Consider the following 14655-nt stretch of genomic DNA (forward strand, 5'->3'; position numbering starts at 1 on the left):
TCGATCCAACAATACAGACGAGCTGAAGGCTCAATAGTGCCTCAGCAGTGCCACAGGCGGATCGCTTCCATGCCACACCTCACTGATGCTAGAGTTTGTGCTAAAGTATTGAGTGCATAAATGAACATACTTTAAAGTACTTGATCTTAGCAAATATTCAAATATTTTGAGATACTGGATATTTTACTTTGATGAGCTGTAAGCTCTAATCATCAAAATTAAAACAAAACAAAAACGTTTGAAATGTTTTACTTTACATATAATGAATCTAGAATATGAGGTTTAACTTTTTGAAGTGACAAAAAATTAACTTTTTCACTATATTCAAATTTTTTGAGATGCACCTGTGTGTGTATATGTGTATGCGTGTGTAAATTATTTTATTTTTTTCAATTAAAATTATTCAACCCTCAGAACCTGCATAATAGTTTACAAATGTAAGCTTTTCTGAAGTTTATTTGTTTAATGACATACTGAAAGTGATCAATATGTAATGAGATGTCAGTATATAATATATTTGAGTTGTAGGTTTTTTTTTTCCCTTAATGCAGCTTGGTTTGAATTATTTAGCCCCTGTTTTAACATTGCTGTTCTTTACATCACTTACTGGTATCGCAAGGGACAAATTCATATTAAAACAAATTAATATTTTGTGACCTGTATAATAACACTTTCTGAGCTTCAACTGTGACATGCATAAAATGAGCTCATGAATGTGCTAAAGTTGAGTTGCAAATATGGCCATACATGAGGGAATTCATGTCATCAGGTAACACGGTCAAATATAAAAATATGTTCTAGGAATCAAAACTAATCCTAGTTTTGATTCCTAGAACATATTTTTATCATTATATCAAGCAATTATATTTTTTATACCATCACAAGCTGGCTTTGATTTAGTTTTTAAATACATAATTAAGGTGTGTAAAACTTTATTAAAAACTTTTATGAAAAAATTGTATTAAAAATAATTCATAATTTACGTTTTAGAATGAAAGGAAAAATAAAGTGTCTATAGAGGCTGTTTAGTGTGGTTAAAATAGAAATGAATACAGAACAACATTGCACTGGCTTCAACACAATGCCACTGGAAAATAGGTATACTGGACTAAAATTCGGAGTACTACAGTGCCATATCATGACAAATGTAGTTTTCCAATATTAAAATAACATTTTACAGTCCCACTTTTTTAAATACATAAGTAAAATTACATTTGACAGTTGATTTATTTTTTAAAATGCTAACCATTTAAACGTTACCATTTTAATGTTTAGTAGATATTATAGGAGTATTATATTGTAAATGCATTCCTTAATACAATTTGTAATGTGAATCTAATGAATTTTGTCTTATTCTTTTGTGATATTAATTTTAGAATATGGTATACTTCATGTTAAATGTTTAAAGGTGGGGTAAGTGATTTTTCAAAAATGCTTTAGAAAACTGATTCGGGCCGACTAGCAAAACAAACTTGTAGCCAATCAGCAGTAAGGGGCGTGTCTACTCATGATGTGGAGGAGAGAGCATTCAGTGCACAGGATGGACATTAGTGAGCCGAGCAACAGAAAGATAGAGATGGCAGATAAAAAACAAAAGAGGAAAACGTCTGCAGAACAAACAAAGGCTTAAGGCAAGAAGTAGGACCTGTGTAAATATCGGATCAGCTTTCCAGCGCTGAAGAGAACTCAAGGAGCGGAAGGCCTGCGATCGGACGCCGAGGTTGCTTTGTTTCTTCTCGATAGGTGAGTAACACAGTGTCTGCGCCGCAACAGCTAAAGTCTGTCTAGTACACTGGACGCGACAAAGCGACCGTTGAAAATCATTTGAAATTTGTGTCAATAAGTCATAAATAGAACGCAGCCGCAGTTTTCTGTCGGGGATTTGTCATGTAACGCCGCGCCACATCCAGTGTAGACCATAGATATGTATATATATCTGGTGTAGACCGCATCTCTGATTATAATGAGTTCCATAGTATTGTGTTGCGCTGCGCCACTTGCGTCCGGTGTAGACACGGTGTAACATTGGTTTTGCTTTGTTTCACAGAGCTAATCATTGCCTGGGTTGCGTATGTATGTGTGGGGTGGAGCTATCAAAATAGGGGCGAGACCCTTTTGGGGTAGGGGCGTGTTTGTTTTGGTGATTTCAAATGTCAACATTGGCTACCAGAAATCACTTACCCCACCTTTAACTACAGTATGTCATTAGGGGAAAAGAAAATAGACATTCTCATATGTCTATGAAGATGTCTATATATTTTGTGTGTTTGTGTGTGTGTGTATATAAAGTGAATGTTTTAATGGGGTGTCAGTGAAAACATACGCAACTCGTGTCTTGAAATGATCACTTTATTGCAGACGTCAGTAAGGTCAGTGCCTCTCAATGTGATCTACACACACTAATTGGAGGAATCACAAAATATGTCTCAATCTCAGTTGCCTACAGCATTAAATATGTGATTGACATGATCTAAAGAACAAATGTTTTCTACATATTCTTTACAAGCTGAATACTCACTTGACATGTCATTTGTCACCTTTAACGCCTCATTTCATTTACATTTCTGACTAAAACTGATTAATGATGCAAAGCTGTAACTGACCTGGAGAAGAAAAAATTATCTTAATACTCCTCTCCCTCCTCTTCTCCTTCTCCCTCGACTGAATCTACACCCACCTCCTCATAATCTTTCTCCAGGGCTGCCATGTCTTCTCTAGCCTCAGAGAACTCTCCCTCCTCCATACCTTCACCTACGTACCAGTGCACAAAGGCACGCTTAGCGTACATCAGATCAAACTTATGATCAAGCCTGGCCCAAGCCTCCGCAATAGCAGTGGTGTTGCTTAGCATGCACACTGCTCGCTGCACCTTAGCCAAATCACCTCCAGGTACAACGGTAGGGGGCTGGTAGTTGATACCGACCTTGAAACCAGTTGGACACCAGTCCACAAACTGGATGGAGCGCTTGGTCTTTATGGTGGCAATGGCAGCATTTACATCTTTAGGTACAACATCACCACGGTATAACAGACAGCAAGCCATGTACTTGCCGTGACGTGGGTCACATTTGACCATCTGATTAGATGGCTCAAAGCAAGCATTAGTGATCTCAGACACTGAGAGCTGCTCATGGTAAGCTTTCTCAGCAGAGATCACAGGAGCATAAGTTGCTAAAAAAGTCTACCATATTTAATATTGAGTTAAAACCTAAACAAATGTTGAATGTAAATAGGCTGACTGCGATTACAAGGATGGCTTACCAGTTTGCGAACCCTGTCAAGAACCAGATCAATGATCTCTTTGCCAATAGTGTAATGGCCACGAGCGTAGTTGTTAGCTGCATCCTCCTTTCCGGTGATCAGCTGCTCAGGGTGGAAAAGCTGACGGTAAGTTCCGGTGCGAACCTCATCTGAAGAGTGTGGAGAGAATGAAAGCTGTGAAGCTCGTGGACTAACCATAAGAGACTGGTAATCAGGCAATTACTAACCAATCACAGTGGGTTCCAGATCTACAAACACGGCCCTGGGAACATGCTTGCCAGCTCCTGTCTCACTGAAAAAAGTGTTGAAGGAGTCATCCCCTCCACCAATGGTCTTATCACTGGGCATCTGTCCATCCGGCTGAATCCCATGCTCAAGGCAGTAAAGTTCCCAGCAGGCGTTGCCAATCTGGACACCGGCTTGACCCACATGAATGGAAATACACTCACGCTGTTGTGGAAAAGGAAAATAAATGACTCTGTCATAAACATTTATCCTGAAAATTAGGATAATTACCAGTACTGAGACACAATGTATATATATATTGTTGCTCTTTTGTTGTTTTGGATAAAAGCGTCTGCTAAGTGACTAAATGACTAAAAATGATTATGAAGCTTTATAAAATGTAATTTTCAAATGATATATTTGATTACACCATATTTAATTCAAATTCATATAAATTGTCTAACAAAACATGTTATTAGGTAAACATTGTAAGTTGTGCTATGATATCCTTAACTCTAAAAATATGAGACCAACACCATTTTCAGATGTGTAATTATCCAAGCTAGGCAACAATGGCATGCAAAGTGAAATGCCAGACGATATAAAATAGCTTGCCCCACATGAATGGAAATACACTCACACTGCTTTAAAGAAGAAAAGCAACAGTTTTATTATATAATAGTTGCAGCCTTATATCATTTTGACTTACTACGTGTTTTTAAGATAGAAATGCACATACTTTGCCAATGTAAATTGGGTGTTGAAATAAATTTGACATAATAACATGCAATTCTTTGCTTTAGGTATAAGACTGAATATGGCCACAGAGGCAAGAGCAACCATGGATGCCACCTGCCTCCTCCTCTCCTATTTGAAAAGCTCAAGCTCCACCTGGCTGTTCCCTTTTTCTTGCCTGGCAACATGGGTTTAAGCCATTTTACCAAATTGCAGCACTGTTTCAATCTACAGTCTATGCAATATAAATTCAATCCATACCAAGGCTTATTATTCTGGGTTTATACATAATTTCTTTGCTGATGGGAATAACTGAATTTGTTTAAAGCACTGTTGAATACTGTTTCTATAGGCTACAGCATATGTTTCCTGGGCTTAGCTTGCCAGAGTAGATTATTTATTTGGAGTAGTGCATTTAATGCGATTATGACTGTCTGCATATGCCGCAGTGTGCACTCACTGCTATGCCTTTATGTTGAAATTTCACAAAACAATAAACGATTCCTATAAGCAAGGATAGTTCTAAACAAAACCAAACGTTTTAGTCCAAACATAAATAAATACATGTCCTGGTGAATTAAACCTCTGTTAAGTAAGACAATCAATGGATTTGACCGCAAAAGGTCTAATATATTTAAGGCGTAGCCTATTTGACCACAATTGTCTATTATACATTGTATAGGTGTTTTAATATTGTAGCCTATCGCCGTGTTTAAAACTGAAAATCACAAAGAGCATAAGTTCATCAGCATCTAACAGACGAAAAGCGGTCACACATCCCGATACAAAATAGCAGAGTCAACAATATTCACTAGAATATTCAGCAGGAATATATCGAGCAGATGCAGTTTATTAAAGCGATGGCACAGGTGTGCTCCCTCTGTAACCTGCCTCATAATTATAATGTACACAAGATTTAGCATATGCTTTCTTTAAAATAATATAGCCTAAAATGTAATAATACAGCTAGTCAGCTACTCACCATTTTCGTATACTTTGGAATAACCTGGAAACAATATTTTGCTGTACTGCGTTACTGTTGTCGACGGCGAAGAGTCGATGTAGTAACTTCGCGCAATCCTCGAGTCGAACCGCTTTTATAGCGCGACAGAGCGTCAGGGTATGTGACCTACTAGGCTACACTTGTTTCATTCAGGCTTTCTGCACGCCGTTGATTTATGAACAATCTCTGGGGATCATTTGAAATAATTATTACTTTATAGAGCGCATTTTATGTAGGCTACACTTTAAAAATGAAATAAAAGCGCTATAGCTATGACACCGAGTCAGTCAGTTCAAGTTCTCTTTCAAAACCAGAAAGATTTATTTTACATTCTACAGTAGGCTATACATGGTGCTTGTTGAACAGTTTCTGGTAGTCTGCAGCACTGACGTCATGTACTGCAGCAGAGACGGGCGGTGGCCCTGGTGCGTTTAGATTGGCCCTAGAAATATTTTCTAAGCATCTAAAACGCGTCTATTGTTGTGTAACTATCGGTCTGTTCTGAATGTGTTAAAATAATTGTCTTAAGTAGGTTTATTTAAAAAACCAACATGAATGACATAATATTCAAATATAATTTTAAATGATTTTTAGGATGCCGGTTTAATTCAGTCTAATGATATCACACGAATGCCACTTTGTGTGATGTTTGTAATCTATCTTATAGTTTCTGTGCATTGTACTGTATTTTGTTTGGAGTGTGTATTTGGAGAAGATGTATTTGGTTGTTCATAAGCTGAGCCACTCCCTCCTGCAGCTTGCTCTGTCATAGCGACATCTCCATCTTCTGTGCAGTGAGATCAGCACATATCAGCGTCTGCAGCAGCTGGGAAAAACGACAAAATGGTAAGTGAATACTTTAATTTCTCTGTTAATTTTCTGCCTTATAATGTTCATCTTATTTGGCTGTTTTGCACTTTAATCAGAGGGTTTTGCACAGTTCTTGTAATTTATTGTTGGTAGTGTTAGGAGTCAGAGAAGCATGATGAGCTGTCTATTATTCATAAGACAACATTTCTGGTTTGAGAGCCTAAAAAGCTACAGCTACAGCTAAATAGCTATGTTATATATTTCTCAAAAACTGATTTTGCAGTTTTTGAAATATAATGGTATTTGCACATTGCATGCTATTGTTGCCTAGCTTGGATAATTACACATTACACAAAAGCATACTTTTCTACGTTTGTTAGAAAATTAATATGAATTTGAATTAAATATGGTGTGTAATCAAATATATCATTTGAAAATTACATTTTATAAAGCCTCATTGTGTCTCAGTACTGGTAATTATCCTGATTTTCAGGATAAATGTTTATGACAGAGTCATTTATTTTCCTTTTCCACAACAGCGTGAGTGTATTTCCATTCATGTGGGTCAAGCCGGTGTCCAGATTGGCAACGCCTGCTGGGAACTTTACTGCCTTGAGCATGGGATTCAGCCGGATGGACAGATGCCCAGTGATAAGACTATTGGTGGAGGGGACGACTCCTTCAACACTTTTTTCAGTGAGACAGGAGCTGGCAAGCATGTTCCCAGGGCAGTGTTTGTAGATCTGGAGCCCACTGTGATTGGTTAGTAATTGCCCGATTAGTCGTCTCTTTTTGTTAATCCACAAGCTTCACAGCTTTCATTCTCTCCACACTCTTTTTTGCGGTTCAGATGAGGTTCGCACCGGAACTTACCGTCAGCTTTTCCACCCTGAGCAGCTGATCACCGGAAAGGAGGATGCAGCTAACAACTACGCTCGTGGCCATTACACTATTGGCAAAGAGATCATTGATCTGGTTCTTGACAGGGTTCGCAAACTGGTAAGTCATCCTTGTAATCGCAGTCAGCCTGTTTACATTCAACATTTGTTTAGGTTTTAATGCAATATTAAATATGGTAGACTTGATAACTGTTTCTTTCCATTCCCTCTCTTCATAGGCTGACCAGTGCACTGGACTTCAGGGCTTCTTGGTGTTCCACAGCTTTGGAGGAGGAACTGGTTCTGGTTTCACCTCTTTACTGATGGAGCGCCTTTCTGTTGATTATGGAAAGAAGTCCAAGCTTGAGTTCTCCATCTACCCAGCTCCACAGGTGTCTACTGCTGTGGTGGAGCCCTACAATGCCATTCTTACCACCCACACCACCCTCGAGCACTCAGACTGTGCTTTCATGGTCGACAATGAGGCCATCTATGACATCTGCCGTAGAAACCTTGATATCGAGCGTCCCACTTACACCAACCTTAACAGGCTGATAGGTCAGATCGTGTCCTCCATTACTGCCTCCCTACGGTTCGACGGCGCCTTGAATGTTGACTTAACTGAGTTTCAGACCAACTTGGTGCCTTATCCACGCATCCATTTTCCTTTAGCAACTTACGCTCCTGTGATCTCTGCTGAGAAAGCTTACCATGAGCAGCTCTCAGTGTCTGAGATCACTAATGCTTGCTTTGAGCCATCTAATCAGATGGTCAAATGTGACCCACGTCACGGCAAGTACATGGCTTGCTGTCTGTTGTACCGTGGTGATGTTGTACCTAAAGATGTAAATGCTGCCATTGCCACCATAAAGACCAAGCGCTCCATCCAGTTTGTGGACTGGTGTCCAACTGGTTTCAAGGTCGGTATCAACTACCAGCCCCCTACCGTTGTACCTGGAGGTGATTTGGCTAAGGTGCAGCGAGCAGTGTGCATGCTTAGCAACACCACTGCTATTGCGGAGGCTTGGGCCAGGCTTGATCATAAGTTTGATCTGATGTACGCTAAGCGTGCCTTTGTGCACTGGTACGTAGGTGAAGGTATGGAGGAGGGAGAGTTCTCTGAGGCTAGAGAAGACATGGCAGCCCTGGAGAAAGATTATGAGGAGGTGGGTGTAGATTCAGTCGAGGGAGAAGGAGAAGAGGAGGGAGAGGAGTATTAGATTTCCTTCATTGTCATGCCTTCTCCAGAATGAAAATGAATAGCAGGTAGCCTTTAGACTGAATAATTTCACAAGCTTAAAAAATTAGCTTATATGTTATATGTTAGCTTATATGTGTGTAATTTGCTGACAAATGTTACAACGAAAGCTAATTGTGCATATTCTGTGTGCTTTTTTGTTTGTTTGTTTGTTTAAGGAACTCAATAAAAACCTTAAAATGAACATTCATATGCTTTTGATTCAATTCAATTCAAGTTTATTTGTACAGCGCTTTTCACGATACAAATCATAGCAAAGCAACTTTACAACAAATGAAGTTTCTACAATATTTAGTGGTAGCTTATCAGTGGTGACTGTCAGTTAATGTACATATGGCAGAAATGTACGGAAAAATCTATTAAAGACCTAATCAAACAGATGAGGAACACTATTAACAGCAATTATTATATGATGCAATCAAACTTATAGCAAAATGTGGTAGTTCTGTATGTTGTTTCAGGGTTGGCATCATCTGAGATCCTCTGAGGGGTTGGCATCATCTCTTCTCAGGTGTTCTGGATCCAGACTGAAGCTTGTGTCAATCCTAGTTACCACGGGATGTCAATCCCAGCAGAAACAGAGAAACAAATAGAGACATAATTAGCGTAGCTGCTGTTCCAACCAAGCAAAATTGATTTGTTTAACCCAAACTAAAGAATAATAATGTGAATTTGATCAGATATAACTGCAGTACAAGATTATGAGATGCATTATTTGAAAGCTTGGCCAAAGAGATGTGTCTTTAATCTAGATTTAAACAGAGAGAGTGTGTCTGAACCCCAAACATTATCAGGAAGATCACGTTTTGATCATGTTTTGAATAAATTTAAGGGGACATCAAGAATTAACTGACCTTTTGTTTTTCCTTGATCTTTGGAAATAAAACAGTTTGATTTACTATGTAGAAAAACTAACTTTCAAAACATCCTCCTGTTTTTCAGTTGGTCTTAACTAGTTAGTCTGCATGTCAAGCTTTTGTGAATGACAAATATTTCCGTTTCCAAATCAAATAATGATTTAAATGAGTTTATTATCTTTTTAAAAGCACAATTTTGACCAAAACAATGCTAATTGTGTGAAGTCTCCTAAAAATGTATATAACTATAATTAATACTACAATGAATGAATTGGAAATTGTTTGTAATTTTAGGTACAATTTATGCTACTCAAGGTATTATAATGACTAATAATTATTTTCACTTTTTTGTACTTTTTAGTAAAGTTATTGTGCAGGTATGTAAATTGATTGATTGATTTATGTGGTACTGATGTAAAAGCACATCACAGACAAATTAGAAATTCTGTTACATTTGAAATATTGGAATATCATAAACATTCCCAATCTTCACATAATCCATGCATATGTTAAATGTTTTTATTGCTAATTTAAAGTATCTCACAGATTTTTCTTAGAAACTCCAATTAAATGTGTCAGGTAGTGACAATTATTAAAACTATGTAGAGACAATGAAAGAAAGTCACGGGGGCACAAACATTTACATAAACACTGCCTCCAGAGCAAGACATCAACGAGTCATCTTCTCACCATAGGCCCCGCTCACTGGCATCCAATCGCTAATGGCTGACTCGATTATGCTTAAAGGGTTAGTTCACCCAAAAAAGAAAATTAGCCCATAAATTACTCACCCTCAAGTCATCCTAGGTGTATATGACTTTCTTCTTTCAGACGAATTCAGTCGGAGTTATATTAAAAATTGTCTTTGATCTTTCAAGCTGTTTAATGGCACTCAGCAGGTGTTGCATGCATCAGTCCAAAAGAAGTTAAATAAAAATCGCCTATCCATTAAAAAAAAGTGTCTCACACGGCTCTGGGGGGTAAACAAAGGCCTCCTGTAGCGAATCGATGCGTTTTTGTAAGAAAAATCAAATGTAATAATCACTTTAATGTAGCTTGTGCCAACAGTTGTACACAGAAGCAGTTCCGGGCGGATGACGTATGAGTTCAGCTTTACTGCATGTGAAAACCAACGTTTGTTTACAGGAGAAAAGGAAGCAAAGTTTCCTTACTTTAGCAAAGGAAAACCAGTCTCCTCTTGGCTTATATCTCTGACATTCTTCTTTACAAATCTTGAAGTAGAAGTTTTGTACTTCTAATTAGTGACCATTGTTTTGTTTTGAATTCTCCCCTGCGCTTCTGCATTCTGCGCACTTCTGAGCGGCACATGCGCAAAGCTGAACTCTAAATTAAAGTTATTCTTACGTTTTGAATATGGATATTTTTCTTACAAAAACGCATAGATTCGCTACAGGAGGCCTTTGTTCTGGAGTGTAGCCTAGTGAACCAAACTGAGAGACCATTTTGAAGGCTCAGGAAACCTTTGGCAGTGTTTTGAGTTGATTAGCTGATTGGCATGTCTCCATATTCTAATTTGTTGAGATAGTAAATTGGTGGGTTTTTGTTAAATGTGAGCCAAAATCATCCCAATTAAAAGAACCAAAGACTTAAACTACTTCAGTCTGTGTGCATTGAATTTATTTAATACACGAGTTTCACAATTTGAGTTGAATTAATGAAATAAATGAACTTTTCCATGACATTCTAATTTATTGAGATGCACCTGTAGTTTTGCTTTCACAACGAAACACACGGCGGGCTAGAGTGAGCGGCGGCTGGAGGGCTAGAGTGAGCGGTGGCGGGCGGCGGATTCGACAAAGGAGTGGCTGGTGGGCTTTCGGCAACCACATGTGCTGACCCCAGGCTGGACTCTGCTTCGTCCACGGTGAAAGCCGATCCGGCGATCCACAGCGCAAAGTTGTTGTATTCCCTCAGAGACCAGCACGGATCAGCTCCAGGCATGACGAAGCAGATATCATCCTCTTTTGGAAGGCCAAACAAAGTAGTTTTGCTTTTACAACGAAACACACAGCGCCTTCACGACATGGCGGCAGCAACAATACTACAGCGAGAATAAAAGTTACGCCTTCTTTCTTTGCGTGAACATTTGGGTGGCATTATGCAAATATTCCCACACAGTGACGTAGACATGTGGGGGCGTGTTAGAACGAGCCGTTTTAGGTAGGCGTGGTTGACTCTTAACTTTTATAAAGAATATCTCTTTGGATTTGAATCTTTAGTCTTTGCAACTTTACAGATCTTCTTTGCTTGTAACACTTCAAAGAGAAAGGAATAATTTAAATCACATCGTATGACCCCTTTAATGCGAGTGTCGCGTTGCGACAATTACTGCCGCTACCTTGTCTACACTGGATACAGTAAACACATGTACATTCGCTTTCTGACACAGTCCACACACTTGAGTCTGTCGTCAGGACAAATGGAGTGAAATAAAAATAATAATTTTTCCACTTTTGTGCAAAAAAACTTTTAATTAAAGGAACATTAAAATAATAAAATGTCATGACCCCTTGAAAAATTCCCATCTTTTAGTAATACTAACTGCATAAGAATCAATCACTAATTGCCTCAGAAATAATGATAATTGTTATATACAAAAATCCTTATTTTATGGATGCCAAGTATTTCTTTAGAAAATGGCATGCTTGTCATACTGTTTCAGTGATGATGACTTTATTGACCGAGCAAAGGAAAAAAGTGGAAGCTATGTATGAATTATTGTAGCACTGTATGTGCTTCAGTCTGCAAAATAATTGTTCATATCGTTCTACATGTTTTTGTAGAAAACATGTTGATTAACAAACATTACGAAATATGTTATCTCATATGTCAAATTCTCAAATATAATCAATTAGAATAATGCACTCAGGAAAAAAAATTATATTAGAGGTACAACGGTTTTGTCACTGGGGCACTACCCTCAAAGGGCCATCTTTGTACCTTATTTACCCCTAAAATGTATCATCTTAAGGGTACAAATGACTAAGTAATCATTAATGGTACTGTCTCAGTGACAAGTTTAGGGTGCAAGTATGAAATGAAATACTTAAATATGAAACATTCACTCACTCACTCTTAATGAGTGAGTCACTGAACTACTCATGCTTGAGTTATTCAAAAAGATAGATGTTTGCACAAATCATATTTAAAGCAGCAGAAAATTTCATCACAACAAAGAGCAACATTTGAAACAAGTCAGATCAACCATCATCCACAACTCCTGTGGTCAGTGGATGTTTAAGAGATTAATTTTGGTTCTTTTGCATTGAATTTAACTTCTATCATACACTGTCATATTTAAAATGCTTCATTCAGTTCCGTTAATATTATAAATTAAATTTTCAAAATTGTGCTCGGCTGAGAAAAGACATACAGGTCTGGAGTAACACAAGGGTGAGTAAATAATGAGAGAATTTTCTTTTTCTTTTTACTGTTAAGAGTAAAAATTATAATGGGTTTTACACTAAGTTAAATGTGCCAAAGCTAGAAATCTCTTTGGGCCCCATTTCTAATGATGTTATAGATTCTAAAAGATTAAGCTTTTGTTTAACTGTCATAATTATAATATTCTTCTTTTTTTTTTATTAATTTGGTTACACTGGCATTATGGATATATAACTGAACTGAATATAGACTATTTTAAGTTTGTTCAGGATGGAGAAAATATGTTTATTTTGATACAGAGGACAAAAGAAAAGAGCATTGCTTTAGTGGAGAAACTTGCAGATATCACTTCAGAGGCTTTAGGTGATATTATGGTTGAATACAATAAGATTTGATCTTTACAAATAACAGTAGGCTATGCTATGTCTGCATAATGATGTTCATGTTATATGGGTGTGGCAGCGAATGAAATGAACAGAGACAAAGAAACTGCAGCAGGGACCCTCCCATCATCCTCATCATGCCTAACGTGGTTAGACTGTGTCTAATGGATGAGGCATTTACAACTAATGCTCCATATATAGGCTACACACACAACCTAATGTAGGCCTATTCAGACTTTATGATGAAAGGCATTATGCTACTGTGCGTGTACTTTGAAAGTACCCATTGAACGACTTTAACCAACACTCCTAGAACTTTATTAAAATTCTGCTTTATGCCCATTTCACACCGTCCACGAAATCGGTGCATGCGCAAATTTGCAGCTTAATTAGCAAGAGTAACTAAGGGGGGCGGGTCTTAGCGAATGGCTCTGCCTGCGAATCACCCATACATATATATATATATATATATGGGTGATTCTATAATTGTAGATCCATTTGGCATTGCAGAAAGTTAAGGAAAAAAATTTTCACTAACAGATTTTTTTTCAGTAATTTATTGGAAAACATATTTAATTTTAATAATTCAGTGCTTGCCAAACACAAGTTACTTCCTTTTTTTACTTTTAATGAAAAAACAGATGTCTTTATGGTATTGTTTGTCAACACTATTATGAACAAATTAGACAATGTGTAGAAATAACAACAAATCATAACAGGAAAAATCCTTCTTGTTTCATTAGACAAACAGTCCTTACATTCCATCACTTGAAACTGAGATAATATTTCACCTATGCATACCTTTACAATAAAAAATAATAATACTTATGTCTTCACAGAACCGTCCACTTGGAGCAAATATTTTTCATCTGAAAATTTTTTATATACAACATCCAATTAAAAAAACAAATGTTGTTGAAATATTATAAGGGTGCAAAAATAAATCAATAATGTTTAGTAGATTTTAAACAACAATTTTATTGTTTTTTGTGAAAATAGTTCATAAACAGAGTTGACCCTTTAAGTAACATAATTGTAAAGTGACAGAATTATCCGATGGACTGTCAATTCATTGTCAGCATTGTTACTCTACATTGGAAACAGAGTTTGACGGTAACAGAATTGACAATTTTCTTTATTTTTTGCCAAAAACTCCACTTGCTAGCATAAATGCTAAGAGCACATGGCACTACAGAAAGCATGATTAAAAGACTTTTAAATAACACAAAGTGTGATCAATGAAAAAAATCTGTTTTCCTTTTGATATTGTGGTAACAGATTTGACACTTTATAAAATAACTCTTGGTGTAAGAACTTTTTAGATTAAAATATTTTCTTATTGAGAGTACATATACTTTTCAGTGCTTCAGATCTTAACAGTGAGGGAAAGTGACATCATTTCCTGTAACTTACATAGTTGTGGGAGATAATTCCACTAATTTAAAGGCAAAATATGGTACGGTAACAGAGTTGATGCAAGATTTACGGACACACATTTTTATAAGAAAAAAGTTATAATTTTTTTTAAATATGATTTTCAGCTATTTAAGACACTTTTTGCAAAAAATATTATATTGTTATGGACTGTAACATCTTGTAATTCATAACAATGAGTGACACAGTATTAAACTAATTAAAAATATAACCATTTGAAAAAAGCTGAAAAAAAATAATGACTTCGGACACCAAATGTACCTGCAATTACAGAATCACTCATATATATATATATATATATATATATATATACAGAGAGAGAGAGACTATATATTATTGTGCCATCTAAAAAAGGCACAACATCACTTTCACAGACTTTTTCACTAACTGTTCCCTCCTGGTGGAA

At 37.0% G+C, this 14655-nt stretch overlaps 3 protein-coding genes across 3 annotated transcripts in view; 2 read left to right on the plus strand and 1 right to left on the minus strand.

The window, feature by feature from the left end:
• Nucleotides 1–2316: 2316 nt before the first annotated feature.
• Nucleotides 2317–5682, minus strand: LOC107562236 (tubulin alpha chain-like). Its single transcript, XM_016246843.1, has 4 exons — nt 5204–5682; nt 3489–3711; nt 3262–3410; nt 2317–3181 (listed from the first exon to the last, which is right to left on the minus strand). Exons 1-4 carry the CDS (start codon nt 5204–5206, stop codon nt 2624–2626), a joined length of 933 nt encoding a protein of 310 aa, XP_016102329.1. The 5' UTR covers nt 5207–5682; the 3' UTR covers nt 2317–2623.
• An 11-nt stretch (nt 5683–5693) lies between these two features.
• Nucleotides 5694–8206, plus strand: LOC107562244 (tubulin alpha chain-like). Its single transcript, XM_016246852.1, has 4 exons — nt 5694–6070; nt 6574–6796; nt 6885–7033; nt 7152–8206. Exons 1-4 carry the CDS (start codon nt 6068–6070, stop codon nt 8130–8132), a joined length of 1356 nt encoding a protein of 451 aa, XP_016102338.1. The 5' UTR covers nt 5694–6067; the 3' UTR covers nt 8133–8206.
• A 4746-nt stretch (nt 8207–12952) lies between these two features.
• prph (peripherin) overlaps nt 12953–14655 on the plus strand; it is a 5854-nt gene continuing 4151 nt past the window's right edge. Inside the window, exon 1 of the mRNA XM_016246844.1 lies at nt 12953–12964. Coding sequence (XP_016102330.1) covers nt 12953–12964 — 12 coding nt within the window. The remainder of the gene's footprint in view (nt 12965–14655) is intronic.

Source organism: Sinocyclocheilus grahami, unplaced genomic scaffold (assembly GCF_001515645.1).
Source record: "Sinocyclocheilus grahami isolate Dianchi unplaced genomic scaffold, SAMN03320097.WGS_v1.1 scaffold814.1, whole genome shotgun sequence".
Lineage (NCBI taxonomy): Eukaryota > Metazoa > Chordata > Actinopteri > Cypriniformes > Cyprinidae > Sinocyclocheilus > Sinocyclocheilus grahami.

What these genes read in the sequence shown, in the direction of transcription:
- LOC107562244 (XM_016246852.1), top strand. An exon ending in TCTGGAGCCCACTGTGATTG is followed by an intron (nt 6,797 to 6,884) that starts GTTAGTAATTGC and finishes TTTGCGGTTCAG; the next exon opens with ATGAGGTTCGCACCGGAACT. An exon ending in TTGACAGGGTTCGCAAACTG is followed by an intron (nt 7,034 to 7,151) that starts GTAAGTCATCCT and finishes CTCTCTTCATAG; the next exon opens with GCTGACCAGTGCACTGGACT.
- LOC107562236 (XM_016246843.1), bottom strand. An exon ending in TCTGGAACCCACTGTGATTG is followed by an intron (nt 3,411 to 3,488) that starts GTTAGTAATTGC and finishes CACACTCTTCAG; the next exon opens with ATGAGGTTCGCACCGGAACT. An exon ending in TTGACAGGGTTCGCAAACTG is followed by an intron (nt 3,182 to 3,261) that starts GTAAGCCATCCT and finishes TAAATATGGTAG; the next exon opens with ACTTTTTTAGCAACTTATGC.